General features: G+C 34.2%; 1 protein-coding gene across 12 annotated transcripts; it reads right to left on the bottom strand.

Annotated features, from left to right (window-relative positions):
- Positions 1–20: 20 nt before the first annotated feature.
- LOC145639531 (flap endonuclease GEN-like 1) lies at positions 21–15,902 on the bottom strand. 12 transcript variants are annotated; one of them, XR_014114903.1, is made up of 16 exons: positions 15,513–15,902; positions 14,820–14,996; positions 13,800–13,970; positions 13,296–13,477; positions 12,949–13,192; positions 11,800–11,920; positions 9,621–10,111; positions 9,181–9,399; positions 7,797–8,147; positions 7,567–7,616; positions 7,297–7,422; positions 5,134–5,558; positions 4,988–5,041; positions 3,012–3,145; positions 1,218–1,270; positions 21–121 (listed from the first exon to the last, which is right to left on the bottom strand). XR_014114903.1 is itself a non-coding variant. In XM_081690792.1 (8 exons), exons 1-8 carry the CDS (start codon positions 15,708–15,710, stop codon positions 9,154–9,156), a joined length of 1,830 nt encoding a protein of 609 aa, XP_081546918.1. In that variant the 5' UTR covers positions 15,711–15,902; the 3' UTR covers positions 8,972–9,153. The 12 variants fall into 12 exon arrangements, 1 of the variants encoding a protein (XP_081546918.1); XR_014114905.1 differs by having other exon boundaries at positions 3,012–3,123; XR_014114900.1 differs by having other exon boundaries at positions 3,012–5,041; positions 5,134–5,212; positions 5,395–5,558.
- Positions 15,903–17,874: the final 1,972 nt, after the last annotated feature.

The raw sequence follows: 17,874 nt of genomic DNA, 5'->3' as shown, positions 1-17,874 counted from the left end.
GTTTATATAGATGAATAAACCTTATAAATGTAGGGTTAGGAGTCTTAAAAATGACTTAAGTGTGCCGTAATATCTTTGGTATAAGTAACGTTCCCAATTGAAACGATAGGAATCTTCTAGGCTGTTAAAAAAAAAAAAAAAAAAAAGTCATTGATTGAAGAAATCTACCATATAAGTCAAAGTAGGATTAATTTCCAAAAAGGATACAAACCACAACAGATTTTCAGTTCCGTTACACCTAAACAAAAACAATACGACAAACGGCGTTTAAACAAGGCAGAAACAGACTTGTCCTAGTTCCAAAGAAAAACGTGACAAAATGTAGTGAAGGTAAAATTTGATTAGACAAGTACCCTTCCTTGGACAAAGTATCGGTTTCCAAAAGACGTATTCATGTATTATAGTCACAGTTGAAGAGCTCAAATTATAACCACGAATTCTCACCAATATGCAAGAAAAAACAGTCATGTGGGGGGGTCTTGCTAAAATCATTTCAATATGTAGTTTTCAAAAAGTTACTTATAAATTGTAATATGGAAATTAAGAAATAGACAATTAAAGAAGCGCATTAAGAAGTATGGAAAAAACAAATGGTAGAGCAAAAGAATTAAGGGAGTACATCAATTAGTAAAAAGTTATCTACTTGTAAGAGGGCTATTTTGTTCCAAGGTCCTTAGTTGTATTTAAAAAACATTTTTTGGGGGGTAGAAGCCCCTCCGTCTCTCTTGGTTAATGCTTAAAAGTTAACAAGCTAAGTCTAGGATTTTTCAGTCCAAACCCGTCAGCCACCCTCTTTCCACATATATTGTGGAAGAGAAACATCCCTTAAGTGTAAATTCTTGTCTTTCTTCTTTTCAATTTGTCATTTCTAGGGCAGAGGTGAAAGATACCAGGTCGCCTCTACAGAGTTTGGGAAATTCAAAACCACAAATCGATATGAGGAACCTGATACATAGTGCCACAACACATGGTATAGGAGATAAGAGAGTTGGAACTTGCCCTGTTTCATGTTCAAAATAGAATGGAGTAGAGGAACAACACAAACAAGAAGCTCATGCTGTAAAGCAAGGATAGGATATGAAATGTGAAGCTCTCATTGTTAACTTGTTAACCTACCACATGCACAGCACAAGCCCATAATCAATGAAAACTATCAACTTTCCACAATTGATTAATGCTATTAATTCACAAAATAACTGTTATGACAAGAGATTTACCTTCCCAGGAGGGACAGATTGTGAAACATGATACTCTTGTTGATAATATTACCCTGGATAGTTTAACAAGGTTATAATTTAGGAATTACGTACAATGATCATTAATCTAATCACTGTACTTGTATATCCAAATAATTTGTTTTGAAATTGGAAACACTAATCATCAGCTAAAAACAAGTCACCAACAACCATATTCAATAGTCACATCGAAATGTGAGATTTACAGCCTCGTGTTTATTTAGACAACTGGAAAATAAGCAGTTAGATGCTCAAACTGCAATGCTGACATCAGTACTTTCAATTCAAGTTCAGACACATGGTTTTTTTTCCTTTATATTTGGGGGGTATGGGATACAAAAGGGAGTTTTGAAAATTAGTAACATCAACAGACTGCATCACTACTCTAGGTGGCTCAAATAAACAACAAAGCCATAGTCCCAATATGATTTGGGGTCGGCTATCATGAATCATCATAAGGGACCCTCTAATATGGACATAACAAGATAGATGATCGTGTAAGAGGATAGATGACATATGTGCATAAGTGTAGTCCATCAAAATTCATTATGCATCTTGAAATATAATTTCCCTATTAATTGAGGGGGATTCACGAAGGATTTCCCTACTTATGATTGGACAGCACCAGGGGTAGGCATTGAGTTCTCCCTCTTTGCAACAATATTGGATAAATGAACAAGATCTAGCTAAGGTGAGATACCTTGGGTGTATGCTGTTTGAAGATAATTGTATAGGTAAATGAAACTAAAGTTGGGGGTTATTGCCAACTTGGAGCAATTGAGGCAAAATCTAGAACCCACAGGGGTTTAGACTAAATTGGAGCAAGAATGGGCACATAGAATGTAATTTTAGCAATGTTAGGAACTCAAGTGGGAATAAAGTAACATTGGATGGTCAGGAGGTGCCAATGAGCAAGTCTTTTAAAAACCTTGGGTCAATTTTGCAGGAGAATGAATAAATTGATTAAAAATCCCACAATATTAAAACCAGTTGGCCAAAATGGAGGGTATTGTGACTGTAGCATACATTTTATCAAATGGCTATCAAAGCAGCATTGCTATTTGGGTCAGGCATTCAGGAAGGATCGTATAAGAAAGAAGCGAGTGGCAGAAATGTGTGTACTAAGGATAATGAGGTAACTTATGATGGCGGACACTGACGATAATATGAGAGAGAACAGATTGTGTTGGTTTGGGCATGTTGAAATACAAACCAATCAGGAAAGGTCAGGGTCGGGATCAGGGGGATCACAGAAGAAGCAGGAGAAGGCCAAAGATGCCTTAGTTGGAAGGAGTAAAGGACATTAAGAAGTAGGAACATATAACACTGGACAGAAGGAAATAAAAGAAGTGAATCATGGTTGGTGAATTCTGGTGATAAAAACTTGGTTCATATAGTCAACCCCATCCTTGGGATTAAGGCTTTGATTGTTGCTGATTTATGTTAATAAAAAATATGATCAAGCACAAGAAATTTTACAACTTCTAAATTCAAACACAATCATTCCATAAATACAAAAAATAAAATAAAATAAAATGATAAACAATGTGACAAGTCACAAGTGAAGAAGACAAGGAACTCTGGCCGAACATTAGTCCTGCCATTTGCAAACTAGTAAAGTCAAGAACATCCTAATAGAACTTGGATACTGACGAGTGATATGCATGCAGAATCTAACAATAAACTTATGAATGATTACCTTTATAACTCACTTCCATGACCAAAATGCAGAAAGTCAAAGTAAAATTACGAAAAGAAATTAGATCCGCAAATTACCTGAAATTGCAAGGGGATTGAGGAGAGAGAAAGTGATATAGAGTATTCAGTCACCAACCGAAAGACAGAAGAAACCCCCACAAACGGCAGCTTCAAAACCCTAGGAGGAAAGCTTGATGACAAAACCCCCAATTCTTCAGTACCTCGTTCCATAATCCATATCCAAAAATTCAGAAGCATTAATTTGCAGAATGAGTATAATTAAGCTTCAAACTATGAATCTGATTCAACCCCAAGATAATGTTCACCACTTATTATCAAGTATCATGCATTCTAAAGCCTAAGTAAGAAAATAAAAATTACTTCGTATAATCCATTTGAAGACCGTAATATTTAAATAAATTTTTTTTTAAAAAAAAAGCATACACCTCAATTTGTCCAAAGCATTTATCTTCTTCTACTGTGCAATTCATCATTACAACTTGACCTCCTGTGTCATGGATCTAAGTAACCCACACACCAATCCGGGGTCAAACCTCAACTTGGGTCAAACCCAGCCTGGTCAACCACCTTAAGTGGTGTATACGAGGCACAAAGGAAGGAGCAAGCATGGACAGCAACAAGCAACACCAGCAGGGCGCATTTCTTAGCAACAAGACAAACTCCATTAAGAAGAAGAGAAGGAAAGGAAGACAGTTAGTTTCTTTGTGTCCTATTTATGTTTTTCTAAATTAGCCAAGTATCACATGTTAGCCTTAAGGTCAGCTTGACCATTTTAGTATAAGTATGGTAGTTTGAGTAGTGGGAAGGGCAGGCAGAAATTGAGTGAACCTCTTGAGAGACTTGTAGCCTCAAGCTACTAGAGAGATTTGTAGCCTAAAGCTACTGAGAGATTCATAACCTCAAGTTATAACTATCCTTATGTAATCCAACCTTTAATCAATCAATTGTTCAAGCTTTTAGCCTTAAATTAATATTAATCATGTTTAATTAAATCAGTAGAATTCAGTCCATAACATCCTGTTAACCTAAATTGATAATACTTTGTATTGAATTTTATAATGAAAAAGAGAAGAAATTAGAGAGAAAATAAGAGGATGAGAATATTGCAATTTCATCGTTTAAGAGAGGAAAACAAAGATAAGGATTAAGAGAATGAAAACAAGGGGATGGAAAAGGATGATAGAATAAGGTTCAAAGAAAATTAAGAGAGAGGAAAAGCAGGTAAAGCATAGGGGCAAAATGGTAAATTTACTTTACTCCTAAGTCAGAATCATCATTATATTGTTCATAAGGAACAGTAGGCAAATTCTAACATTGAGAAGGTTTATTACTAGTTGTTGGTCTGCACGCTAACGCGAGCAACCCCCCAAATTATCAAAACGTTGTTAAATGTGGATATTGTTAAATGAGGAAAAGGGCAATAGCATCAATTTGATAAGCACTATATTGTTAAATAGGAAGCATATAATGTGTAGTTCAGCCTTTTCCCCTTAGCTATATATATCAAGAGACCATTACAAAATATAACATACATTTGAGAATAATATAATGGACAATCTATTTGTTGAGGAAGATGCGTGCAAATTCTTCTGTTAGCATTAAATGATTAAGACAATAAGATCAACTAGTAAAACAGAACACTTTGTTGGACAGTTGTAAGCTTGAAATTTTAAATTGGCTCCAAGTTCTAAGCCAAAAGTCTAACAAATTCAGTCCAGTGTAAAATCATAGCAAAAACTCAATTGAAGTGTGTTACACCTGTTTATCCCCTAATTCCTTTAAAAACAGTGTTACTAAAAAATTTGAGTACCTATTTTTTAGAAGCTAAAAACAATTACAAGTACTGAGGATTTAGAGCAATGCTCTATACTTCAATGTCGGGAGGCTAGACCAGACAGATTTTTTCTGTTCCAACAGACAAAGATAACAGTCATAAGATACAGCTCAAACCTAGAGTATTTGTTCCTATAGTTTCTGAACTTAGTCAATTTCACAACAAAAGCTGAAAATTTCGAGGCTTTTGGATCTCTAACCTGGATCTCTTAACCCTTTGAAGTTTGAACTGTGATACTACAACGATTTTGAACCTGAGGAAGGAAATAACTTTAACTTTATACAGCTATTGGCAATAACACTGTTTAAAAAAAAATAATAATAAATAAATAAATAAACATCTCACATTTTGTCTTAATTGTTCAGAACTGAAAAGTAATATCATCAGTCTTCAGATTGTTCAAATGAATATAAATTAGATCTTCCTTGATGAGCATCACATACAAGAAAACTGATTACTTCTAATCTCAAAAAATGATTACAGACAATAAATGATTCACTCAGAAGATTAAGGCTTATATCAGCAGTACAACAATCAGAGAGAAAAAAAAAGGAAAAAAAAATAAAAAATAGTGAAAAAGCAAGTAAGATAGCAATAATGACAAACCTGATCAAGTGCAGAGGCAAAGAGGTCCAACACATGACCATGTCTAGCATTTTGTTTTCCTTAATTATCATAAAATTAACTGCTATTTGAAAAAAAAATTGTGCAACTTCTTTGACAAGATCCTTGTGGGAACAGATAGGCTCTAACAAATAATTGGATACAATCTGCAAAAGGAACACAAAAGGCAAAATAAGAAAGCAGACATATTTCAGATAACACATACATATTATTATACACCCACTATGCACAATGCATCAGTAAATAAAAGGATATAATTTTATTTATTTTTTTTAAAAAAAGAAAAAAAAAAAAAAAGCGGCTTAGGCAGAACTCTATACTGTATAATTTCTATAGTACCAGACTACCAGTTGTTTTACTGCCTCCACTTAATGACCTAAATTTTAATTCTAAATAACTATAGAAAGAATTTTGTGATAGCTGTGGACAGATTCAAGATCAGTGGTGGAACTTGGTAAGGTGGGAAGCAACTACCTTGTGTTCCCCCATACACATGACACAAATACATCATTCAAACACCAACATGGCTCAGCTCAGTTTGATTTAACTTCACTAAGCTCTGGTTTGTGCTTAATTTTGACTCAACTACATCATTCAGTTCAAGAACTACTCAACTGCTAAATTGGCAGTTTGAGATTTGCTGAAAAAAAAAAAAAAATCATGGTTCTTTGGTTTTTTGTTGATAGAACTTATACTCCTATTATCAAATCATTTTCTTTTCTCATATCCCCATAGTATACTAAAATCGCAACGCCGAAATGAAATTCCTCGGCATAAACAACATAACCGCCTCCACAAAACAACTCAACTGATCACTAATCAACAGATTTACAGCTCCAATGAATTAATTTCTTCCATTCATATGTATGAAGTGTTCACAGGAAGGATTTGATGCATTAAAAAACTAACTAAATTCTCTCCCTACCCCTCGCTTTCGGTATTTTGTTGTGTACAAAGAAGCTCAAAAGTGTAAATGTCTAAATGGAAGTCAGTACATTGCCTAAATGTCATAACCCAGAAATAGCTACAAGGTTATTGTTAGCAGTAGAGAAAACAGATTGTTATAGAATGAAGAATCCTAATAATGCCTAAATACTATACACTATTAGGTGGGAGTTCAACATCTAACATGGAAAAATACTGTTGCTACTTTGACCCTAACATGATTAATCGTGAGGTAAAGAATAAAGATGGAGATTACAAAGCTCTAGATTAAAGATAAAATAAGACTGTGATTTCCAACCTACAAAAAACACCCAAATGCAATCATATTAATCACCAAAATGATGAATTCAACTAGAATTAAAAGAGTATAATATTCAATAAACCAAAATGCTGAAATCAATAAAAATTCAGGCAAAAAACATACACTTCCGAATCATACATGTGATAAACTAATCAAAATTCAACACATTGCTTAAAAAATGCAACTTGATCAACAAGATTAGCACCCAGAACAACTCATCAAACTAAATTGGAAAAAGTGACCAAAATATGATCATATTGAAACAAAACTTATCATCGATTCAAACAAAACAGGTCATAACTTAATTACTACCTCAGGTCCAAATTACTCGCAACTTTGGGGTATCATTTGTGAGATATAAAATATTACAAAGTTGTGAGTAATTTGGACCGGAGGTAGTATAAAATTCAGTAATTTGAATATTTGTTCAACAGCACCTTTCAATCAACCTGACATAAAATTCTTCTCGCTCAAAAATCTCAGTAAAATCAGTCATACAATTTTTTAAAACTTCATTATTTATAACCATTAGCTCAATATTCAATCTTAGAAAACAAACTAACAAGTAAATTAACGACGGCTCGACGAGCCCTAGATTGTGAATATGATATTCGATGAGATTAATCAAGACAGCTTACCTCAGACATCACTTCAATGGAGGAGATAAAGTTCAGAAGCCGCTTCAACTCAAAAACAACTACGGAGTTAAAAAAAAAAAACTCATATCTCTGCCACTTCCAATTTGATTTTCAAATCTATTCAACCTTCAAATAGAATAAAAAAAACTAAATCAATTAAAGGGGGAAAAAACATTACAAACATCCATAAAACCTAGTACATATTAATCACACCGACAAATCAATTGAAAAAGAATAACAAATCAGAAAATTAAATAATTTTTCAATGACCTTGAGAACTTTTAGCTTCATACTTTCGTGTTCCAATCCAGCAATGAAGGCTGATGTATGAGCAATGGAAATCCAAATTGATTTTTGAGCAGAATTGGAAAAATGATTTCAAAAGTAGTAGAGGTATAATGGACAAGAAATCGGTGCCAAAAGCGGTAGCCGTAGGACTCCAGAGTGAAGTGATTGAAAATTAAATCAAATTAGATTAAATATATATATATAAACCTTACCCTTAGCAAGCCTAGCAGAAGACGAAGCATTTGTTGATAGTCCACCTCCTGCCATCTTTGCTGCTCAAAAGAGAAACTCCTAGAGAGAGAATGATTACAAGGAGACATTGTGGGAGAAGTTGATCAGGAGAGCCGTGGAGGAGAGAGGAAAGGAGTACATTACATAGACTCTCAATTTCTCAAAAGCAATGGCTGGGAGAAAAAACCAGGGGGGGAATATTATTTAATAAATAGGAAAAATCGTAATATCACTGCTCATAAGTGAACAGTAGCAACTTCACATATTTTAAAGGGTATAGATTAGGAAAAGCACTCAACTTCTTTGTGCTGACAGAACTTCCTTGAGACCACCTATATTAAAAATGAGTGATCAACAAGATAACATCAGTTCAGAAACACCTTGAAAATTATACACAATGACACAGCAGTAATGGACCTCCTATACTGGCCACTGATGCTACCAAGCTTTCACCAAAGAAATTCACAATCAGAGATCCAAACTATAAGCAGCAAATCCATGTAAATCCTTGAATATAGGACCAACACGACCTCAAGGGTCATAAGAACATCAATCTTACTTCTTCATACTAAATACTGATACTAATTAAAACATGTATGCAACCATACTCAAATGTTGTCTAATCATTATGTGACTCCATCATACAATAAAATGTTTTCAGAGATGTTAGTTATAGCAATGGCATTAAAAACTGAAAAGTAATGCAAACAGACTAAAAAGATATTATGTCTCAAAACTGAAGAAATACTGCATTAGTATCCAATCAAAAAGATACTTGTATTGCATTAATGTTTCATATTGTCTAAAATATTTGAGTGGACACTTATTTTAGTATGGAGAAGAGCACTAAAAAAAAGACAACTATTGAACAAGGTTTCTCTCCAAAGGAGAAAATTCTTGTATACATGTAGACCTTGGTGGTGTGCAACTACTACACTCCTCTATCAATACCTCCCCCCCCCCCCCCCCCAACCCATGGTTTTCGTTTTCCTTTTCCTGTCACTCTAATAAGCACAACACATTCAAACTGCTACACATCCATGCAATTCTCTCCTTCCTTCTTATCCTGCTCTTGCCAATCAGTCGCTTGCTTGTGTTAGCATTGCCTCACATCAGAAATAGTTAGACATGCAATATAAGATTAAGAGAACCCAAATACATTAAATTTATAAACGTGTTAGTGAGAGCAGAAACTAGCTTCCATCAGGCCAGTGCATTACCTAATCGCACAAGCAGATTAAACATGCTTAAATATAACCTACATGGCACACGGTACCAGGACTTACAAAAGATAATATGTACAAGTTAATAAAGACAACAGATTTTCAGGGAAGGGATTTAGCTAAACAAAAGCCGACGTCTCACAGATTTAGAAAGGCTTGGACTTGAAGCCTTCCTCTTTTCTTTCAAACATCCAGTTCCTTCACTTTGAGTCAAATTTTGGTTGTCTTTAGCCTGCTTTAGTGGTTTACTTGAACGATAATAGTCAGTAATAGCTAGCTGAACACTGCCTGAATTTGGAGATGGTGACTCTATGCATGTTCCCTTAGATCTGGACGCTTTTCTCTTGGATTCTTTCACTTCCTGTCAAGTGACAAATAGATAAGATTGATATTGTCAGAAGAGGAACCAGAAGAGAAACACCAATTCCCAAAAACTCTAAACAATAAGCAACCAAAGTATGATGAATGCACAAAGACAAGTACTAACACAATAAAAGCATTAAACAAATCTATCAATCCCTATCACCTGAAAGATAATTAATAAAGGAGATACAGATCAGATGAGACTCATGAAAGCTATACCTTCTGCTGCAAAAAATTGTCAACTTCTACAGGAAAAGCAGCTTGGACTAGCTCTAAATTTTCATCTGTGAGTATAAAGCTGCTTTCACCATCAACATGAATTTGAGGCACATGCAACTCATCCCAACCATTGCAAGTTCCATCTGTTTGAGTCTCTTCAGATTCAGAAGCGGATGTTACAGAATATCCTTCAGAAGGTACTGAATGGTTGGCATCGCTCATCGATAATGCAAATCTCCTCCAAATGACCACATAAAATTGATGATCATACCTAATTTTTAGACGTTGAATAGAGTCAAACTTATATTGTTCAAGCAAGAGAAGTTCACTTGGATTCAAAGCCATCTCTCTCAGAAAAATGGTGGAGAACATCGGCAATATCTGCTGCCGAATGTATGATGGCTCCCAATGCAGATGATAAGCCAAAAAATCAATTAACATTTCAATATCTGGTTCTTTCCACAAGAGATGTGCACTGTATTCGGCAATATCTGCAAGCAAAGATGGTGGATACTAGATGATTATCAACAGTAACAACAAGCAATGTGACTGATCCAAAAATGTCATGAATAACTCTGCACATATAATCTTCAAAAAAACAGCATTTGAATAAATAGAAAATATCACTGATAATACTGTGTTATAGACAACAATTGACTATATAGCAAATATTGCTGACAATGCTGAGTAGCAGTCCAGAAAGAAGCAGAAATTTTTTAAAATAAATAAATAAATAAAAAAACAGATCTTGCACATAGCATTTACAACAATATGCTAAGTTGAATCTTGAATCACAATTAAAGTTACCCTTTGTAAAGTCAACCATTTATGTGATTTGGGGTAACTAGCCTGTTGCATATTCATCAATTGTACAAAATTTTTTTTTTCCAAAAAGGTACCCTACAAAAGAAATACAAAGTTCTAAAACAACAAGTTAAGAGACACACGCTACGCGTGTACAATATAAGAAATTTATTTAGAAATCAAAACAATTACCTATGCAAACTACCCATATACAGAAGTCGGTCAAACTGAACAAACAAAAAGAAAGGTATAATGACGTATGCAATACTTATTTCCGGGCACAATTTTATGAACATTAATCATACTCATACAATATTTGACACAAAAAATGTAGTCTGTATGGTTCTTCACACATAAAATCCCATATTAGCAAAAACATGGGTAACATGCTTCAAAAAAAAAAAGGGCATACTACTACATAAATTACAACAATACAACCGAAATTCAAATTCAATTTCTACCAAAGGAGAACTTCATTTATTAAACTTAAACAGAAGTACAAAACACAAAATTTACATGTTAAATCAAAAAAGACAAAAATAATAAACATGTAAAGGCACATGACACGAAATCAGGGGTTATAGAATAGGTGGAAAAAGAATAGAGGACTCACAAAATAAAATCAATTGATATTGGCTTTTGAAGAGCAAGTGTCAGATTCAGATTCTTTTTCATAAGAAAGAATTCAGAGGAATTCTTTATTATCCAACATATACAGGTTGAATTGGTGTATTAATTTATTTTAGGGAGAAATTGACCATGGGTATATATAGATGGTTATAACTCTTTTGCAATGCTGCTCTCTCCATCTTCTCTCTTTCACGAGTCTTGTGCATGTTTTTGAAATTACGTTTGATAGTTGATAAAACGGAGATGATTGGCTAAATTTGCAGTTACCCCATTGTTTGGAATTCAGGAATAAACTGTTACGGAGTGCACCCTATTTTTTAGGCTCATTTATATAAATAAATAAAAAATAAAAAAAAAATAGTAGTTAAGGGGAAATTTGAGTGGGAATAGTTGTGGTATACTGTGCTGGTGTGTAACTGGTAAATATAGATGAAATTTTCCTGGTAACCAAAACAAAATGTAGTTTTGAAATTTAAGGGTAATTTTGCAAATCGAGAAGGGTATTTTGGGAAAAAAAAAAACTAATTTATCAACCAAGAAGGTCTTTCTCTTTATATATTACTATAGATAGATAAGTTATAGTAGAACCAAATTTGGCATCTCTAACCTGTTCTTTTAACTGGATTTCTTTGATGCAAAAGACACTATCCTCACAACATGATAAGATGGTCCACAGCAAGTCAGCAATCATAAACACACTTCTAAATAGAGTTAAAAGAATTTGAATAAACGATATAAGTGCCACCTTCATTTCTCAGATATATTTCAATAATCTCATTGCAAGGAAAATTGCACTCCATGGCTATCTTGTTACAAACTCTTAAGTGAAAATATTCATTCTTCTTAAGTTCCTTTTCCTTCCGATCCTATAAAGCAAAAGGCAAGCAAAGCATAAGTAGTCCGTCATCTGACAATCTGAATGCAAATGTCAGTTAACTCTTGTAGCTATCTGGAAGCCCTAACCATGCAAGAGTGAAAACTAAAAACAACTAGGTGGACAAAATCAAGAACATGTACAGTGCAAAAAGTGTCGAAGCTCTCTGGTGTGCAACTTAGCAGAAACAAAACTGATGCTCTTACTGAGACCTCCAACATAGAACACATAAGAAGTGAACATGTCTATTTTACTTAATCCAACCTCCAAATTTGTTTTGGAGAGCTTTTGTCACCTTCAGGAAACAGCTAGGAGAAGAGGGGGGATGGAAAATAAAACTATGAAAACAGGCTAAAACAAATAAACAACTTAAGACAAAGAATCATTATCAAGTTGCCTATAAGAGACCATGCCATGTTGCAATATATAAACAGCATATAATATGAACTCAACAATAGCGTACATAACAAACTTTCACAGGTTATGCATAAATAATGACCATGGATAACAAAATGGGTACAAAGATTGGTTATTCACAACATTAGTTGATTTGTATAAATCCAAGCAATCTATGCCCCTTCTGAAATCTTGTAACTCTAGTTTAAAGACTAAAGTGTAAAGTTTGGATAGCTCCTCCCTCTTCCAATCATTTAAAGATTAACTTTGATGCTTCCCTTTGCTCAAACAATAGCTCGCCTTGAATTTTGTTACTAGTGATCAGTTTGGATCACTTAGAACTTGGAGGCACCAAATTAATTGATCCAACTTAAAGCTTTGGCACTCCAAGAAGGCATCAAAAGTTAGTATGTAAGTAGTGCAAAAGCAAAAGCGTAGTTTTGTAGTTTTAAGGAAGCAGTGTATATACTTCATATGTTTGTATTATCTTTTGCTTACCACAAATTCTTTAGAGAGATAAATAGATAAATATATGGACAGAACTTCGACAAGCTATGCTTGGCACGTGGAAAATTATTCAACATTTTTTTTAAAAGGGGGGGCAAGATGAGTGAAGATTGTTACCCTGTCACAACAAGAGCATACACATTTGAACTTAGGAGGCTTTTTACTACAATTCACTCCTGCGATGCTATGACAATACTCACAAGGCACTCGTCTATGAAGAGATTTGTTGCCTGGATGACCACAAAAAGAGCAATGAGGGGCTTTAGATTTCTGCAACATATCCGAATTTCTTGTACACTTTCCAGGAGAACCAACATTGGCATTAGATGGAAACATGGGCCCAGAACCTATTTCGCTTAACCTGTAACAGTAGTTCAGCTAATTAAAAGCCATGTCCAAATATATATTGGCCTGGCTTAAGAATGACTGAAGAAACCAACAATTTCAAATGTTTAGTGGCAAACCTTTGTAAAACTTCGTCTTCATTATACTTTTTCACAAAACGAAGAGCTGTTTCCATCCCGATTCCTTGCACTCCATTTATATTATGATCACTCCCAACCAGAAGAGAAACCGCTATTAAGTGTTTTCTCCCCAGGCCAAGACCAACTTCGATGTCCTCCAAATAGTAGCATTCAAATGGTCCCTGAACATAAGGGAAAATCAAAACCGATGAAACTTGGAATTGGTCAGTGTAAGCAATGCGATTACAAATCAAGTCAAGGACAGAGGGAAAAAAAATGAGCCAGAAGATAAAAGTGTGAGACAGAAAACTAAAAAAGATATTCTGTAACATACACTGGACTGTAGCAATAAAACAGATCAAAAGAATAATAACATTAAGGGCTCACATCCATGCTCAGCCGTCCCAATGGTCATCAGGGTATAAAAAAGACCATTGGCAAGAAAGTGAAGAAAAAAGTAGCCCGTAAAGAGTATATGAGACATTGAACAAGATAAGGAGTTACCGTGGATTTAGGATCCACGTGTTTTATCACACACTTAGCGCCAAAAAGGAAAGCATCACTGTCAGATGTAATGCAAGCATCTACAGCACCTTCAATGTTCAATTGAGCACAAAGAGCTTCAGCTTCACCTCTAGCTCTAAGAAAAGGCATACCAAGATGCTTGAGAAGATCCTGCAAAAGCATACACCAACTTATGAAAAGATAACTCGTCATTCAAAACAAATAGTTGAGATTGGAGATTGGACTAAATGAAATCTACAGCCAACAGCGATTGAGATAGTACTAAATGAAATCTGCAACAGAAGTAGTAAAAAATTTAACTTTATTCTAATGAGATAATGACTATCAAAGCTGATAAGCCCTGAGACGACATAATCCTGCCAAATTGTTTCACAATAATAAGATAAATAGAGGCTATTTGAAGCCTTATTTGATATCAACAAACTAATACCCCAGTGCCTCACGCCTCTCATAAGACTCCTTCCAGGTAAACATGGCCGTATGGGACAGTCACATTGTAAGCACAAAGCAGCCTTTCTCTGTAGTTACAACCTTACAGGTTATCTTCCTCATACCCTTGATCCAGAAGGCATTGTGGTTGCTACTAAACAGCATATAAGAACCAAATTCTAGTTCAATGATATAACTAATTCAGTCCATTGCAATCACATAATCAAAATTAGAAAGTTGTGCAGGCAATGACTCTAAACGTTGCAGGAAATGGATATATTGCACCCTAATTGCTCCTAAAGGGAATCAATACAACTCACACACACACAGGTATGGAAATAGAATAATCATCATAAAAACAGTTCCAATGCTTGCAATTTAGGTCACTAATATAAGCAACTTGTTGTTGCAGGCCTGCAGCCACTTTTAGGTCTATTACCAACGCAGAAAAGCATGCTACATTTGTGGAGAAGTTCACACTTACTCACATACAATTTCAGATTGCCAAGCTAAAAAAAAATTTAAAAAACAAATGCCTTATGAACAATAACTGTGAAGAATCTTACTCACCACACACTCCTCCACACATTTAACAAAAAACTTGTTCCGGTCAACCGAAATACCCTCTTCCACAACAGGCATATCCTTGGGATCAATGCCAGATGATCGGAAATACCGTGCTATCCTTGCTTTAGACTTCAAGTGCGATGGCTTCCCATCTACAACAAATACAGGATATGCTCCAAACTGCAAATATTCAGCAGCACTATAATTAATAACCACGACCTTCACCAACTATGGATGTATCCTATTCACCTGGAATTCACACATCTAAACCAAATTGAACTAATGACCTTATTTTAGTAGTAAAATCAAATTCGGGTTGCCCTTATTACTAATTACCAGAACTTATCTGGACTTATTTTTTCATGAACTTTTATAATTTAAAACTTATCTAAACTTATTAACCCTTGTATAAACTCAATATATTACATAGGTGAAAATAAGCTGAACAGAACAATACCTAAATTCCTGCATTTCAAATCACCCTCATAGTTTCTTGCAAAAAATAACAAATATCAATATAAAACTGATGAATTGAAAGAACTACAAAAACCCCCAAACGTAATTTCTTATCATAGCATAATTCTGAACAAGAAACACCATTTGGGTATTCAAATCATTCAACATTTCTCTATTCAACTCAAAAATTGGGAAAAATGTCTAAACCCAGATAATAAAATCAAAATTAAGGAAAATTACCTTAGAAAAAAGGTTAATTGTACGGAGGAAAGTGAGGCGTAGATGAGGATTTCGAACGCGGGAAGATTTAAGGGCAGTTTCATGTTGAACAATCCATAAAGAAAGATCAACAGCAACTTTCTTGTTCCTTATAAAATCAAAACCCTCATATCGAGCGTAGGGTTTTAGGGCATCCCAGAAATTTCCTCCAACACCCATCAATTTTAGTTTCTAAATTAAACCCACAAATTTTGAATTTTGATTACTTATACAGTGGAATTTTGAGTGAGGGTAATAGATTGTTGGATAAAGGTAGAATCTTTCATTGGAATTTTTTCAGTCGGTGTTTATTGTGGAACCAAATTACAATTCCAAACGACGAGTTATCGGACAGGGGTAACAATTGTTTTTGTTTTTTTTTCCCCTCTGTCTTTTTTCAAGGATGAACAATTTTGTAGATTATGTTAAAAGAAACGTCACCCTTGAATATCTAACTAACACCCGTAAAATAAACTAAAATTACAAATTTACCTTTTTTTAATAAAAAAAATTACCCCTTAACTTGCCCCCTCTTCATACTACCCACCACTATATTAATTGGATGATATCCTCTACTGGCTATATGATATCGATATTATCTAGCTAGTAGAAGATATCATCTAACCAATAGAGAATATCAACTAGCTAATAAATGTATCATAGACACAAGCATAAATGATATCATATAGCCAATAGAATGATATTATATAACCAATAGAGGATATTATTCTGTTATAATATCATATACCCAATAGATGATATGTATAAATGATATTGGAAGACATAAATTATTTTATGGAGGATATGTATAATTTGTTTGATGATATGTATAACAATGGCGGAATCTCCACTGAAGAGCTTGTACTAAAGGTCATGGATATAACAAAACTTGCTCATTTCTCAACCAGAATACATGCATTTGTCATTAAAATGGTCACAATTCAATATACAATCATATGGACAAACAATTTCAACAATATATATCACATAAAAAATCCACAATTCGATTTTTTGGGTATTTTTCGAAAAATCCGAGAATTAAACTCTTTCTCTCTCTTCCGACATGAATGGTCTCGCTTCTCTCCATCGCTATTGATGTCATCATCGTCATCGTTGCCTACAGGGAGAGAAGGAGATCCACAATTGTTGTCATCATCATTTTTATCATATCACCATCTCCACCTTCGTATGAACTATTTGGTCAGACTTGACTGACCCAATAGTTTGTGATCAGTAAATATATATAAAAAAAAACGCTTGTTAAACTGGATTATTGACAAAATTTAACATTCCTATAGCAATTACATTTGTTAATTGTTGATTAATTATGGAGTATAATGTGAGTGTGTAAGATTAATGTTTTATCAAGTAATCCCACAAACAAGAATTGCATGTTTAATTGAAATTTGAAGGTAAAAATTAGCTTATTGATTCAATGTCATTTTGGAATATAAGGAGCATCTATTTTGCGGGAATGTATATTTGGGGATAGACTGGGATAAAGAGTGAAAATAAGGTATATATAAAGGGCTTGTTTGATAAATGACTTTTCATTGGCTTTTTTTTATTGGCTTTTAGCTTTTGGTTTTTTCATTTAGGCCATGTTTGGTAATTGGCTTTTTAATGGCTTTTTGGTTAGCTTTTGGCTTTTGCCTTTTTTAGGTGGTCAAACACCCAAAAAATGTGTTTGGTAATTGGATTTTTAGTTAGCGAAAAAGCTGGCTTTTCAGCCAAAATGAAAAAGTTATTTTGAGTAGCTTTTTTGTTGGCTTTTGGCTTGTTGGCTCACAAATTATCTAATAAACAACCAACAATTAATTTACCAAACACTTTTATAAACAGCCAGCTTAAACAGCCAATTTCAAAAGCCATTATAAACAACCAAACATTCCAGCTAGTCAAACAAGCCAAGTGAACCAGCCAACCGCCAACCGCCATTTGCCAATCAAGGCCTTAGTCAAACATCCAAAATTTGTATTTGATAAATGAGCAGCTGAAAAGCTGGCTTTTAAGCCAAAATGAAAAAAACTACTTGGAGTAGCTTTTGGCTACCTAAGTTACTTATAACAATCAACAACCAATTTTACCAAATATGTTTTTAGACTAATAAAAAGTCAAATAGCCAACAAAAAAGCCAATACAAACCAGCCGACAGCTAACAGCCAATTGCCAAACAAGGCCAAAATAAGATCAATGCACATTTAATTGTAAGTGGTAATGTGCAATGAATAAATAATGAGTAGTTTACAAAAAATATACTTCCTCCGTTATTTTTCACTTGACTTGTTTTTTATCACGTTTGTCGATGCACAACTTTAACCATTAATAACTTTTTTTTTTGAAA

The sequence above is a fragment of the Chenopodium album genome, chromosome 7 (genome assembly GCF_948465745.1).
Source record: "Chenopodium album chromosome 7, dcCheAlbu1.1, whole genome shotgun sequence".
Classification (NCBI taxonomy): domain Eukaryota; kingdom Viridiplantae; phylum Streptophyta; class Magnoliopsida; order Caryophyllales; family Amaranthaceae; genus Chenopodium; species Chenopodium album.
This window is presented reverse-complemented; position numbering and strand designations above follow the sequence as displayed.

What these genes read in the sequence shown, in the direction of transcription:
- LOC145639531 (XM_081690792.1), bottom strand. Translation starts at nt 15,710, where the DNA reads ATGGGTGTTGGAGGAAATTTCTGGGATGCCCTAAAACCCTACGCTCGA. An exon ending in CAATTAACCTTTTTTCTAAG is followed by an intron (nt 14,997 to 15,512) that starts GTAATTTTCCTT and finishes GAATATTTGCAG; the next exon opens with TTTGGAGCATATCCTGTATT. An exon ending in ACAATTTTTTGCAGCAGAAG is followed by an intron (nt 9,400 to 9,620) that starts GTATAGCTTTCA and finishes GTCACTTGACAG; the next exon opens with GAAGTGAAAGAATCCAAGAG.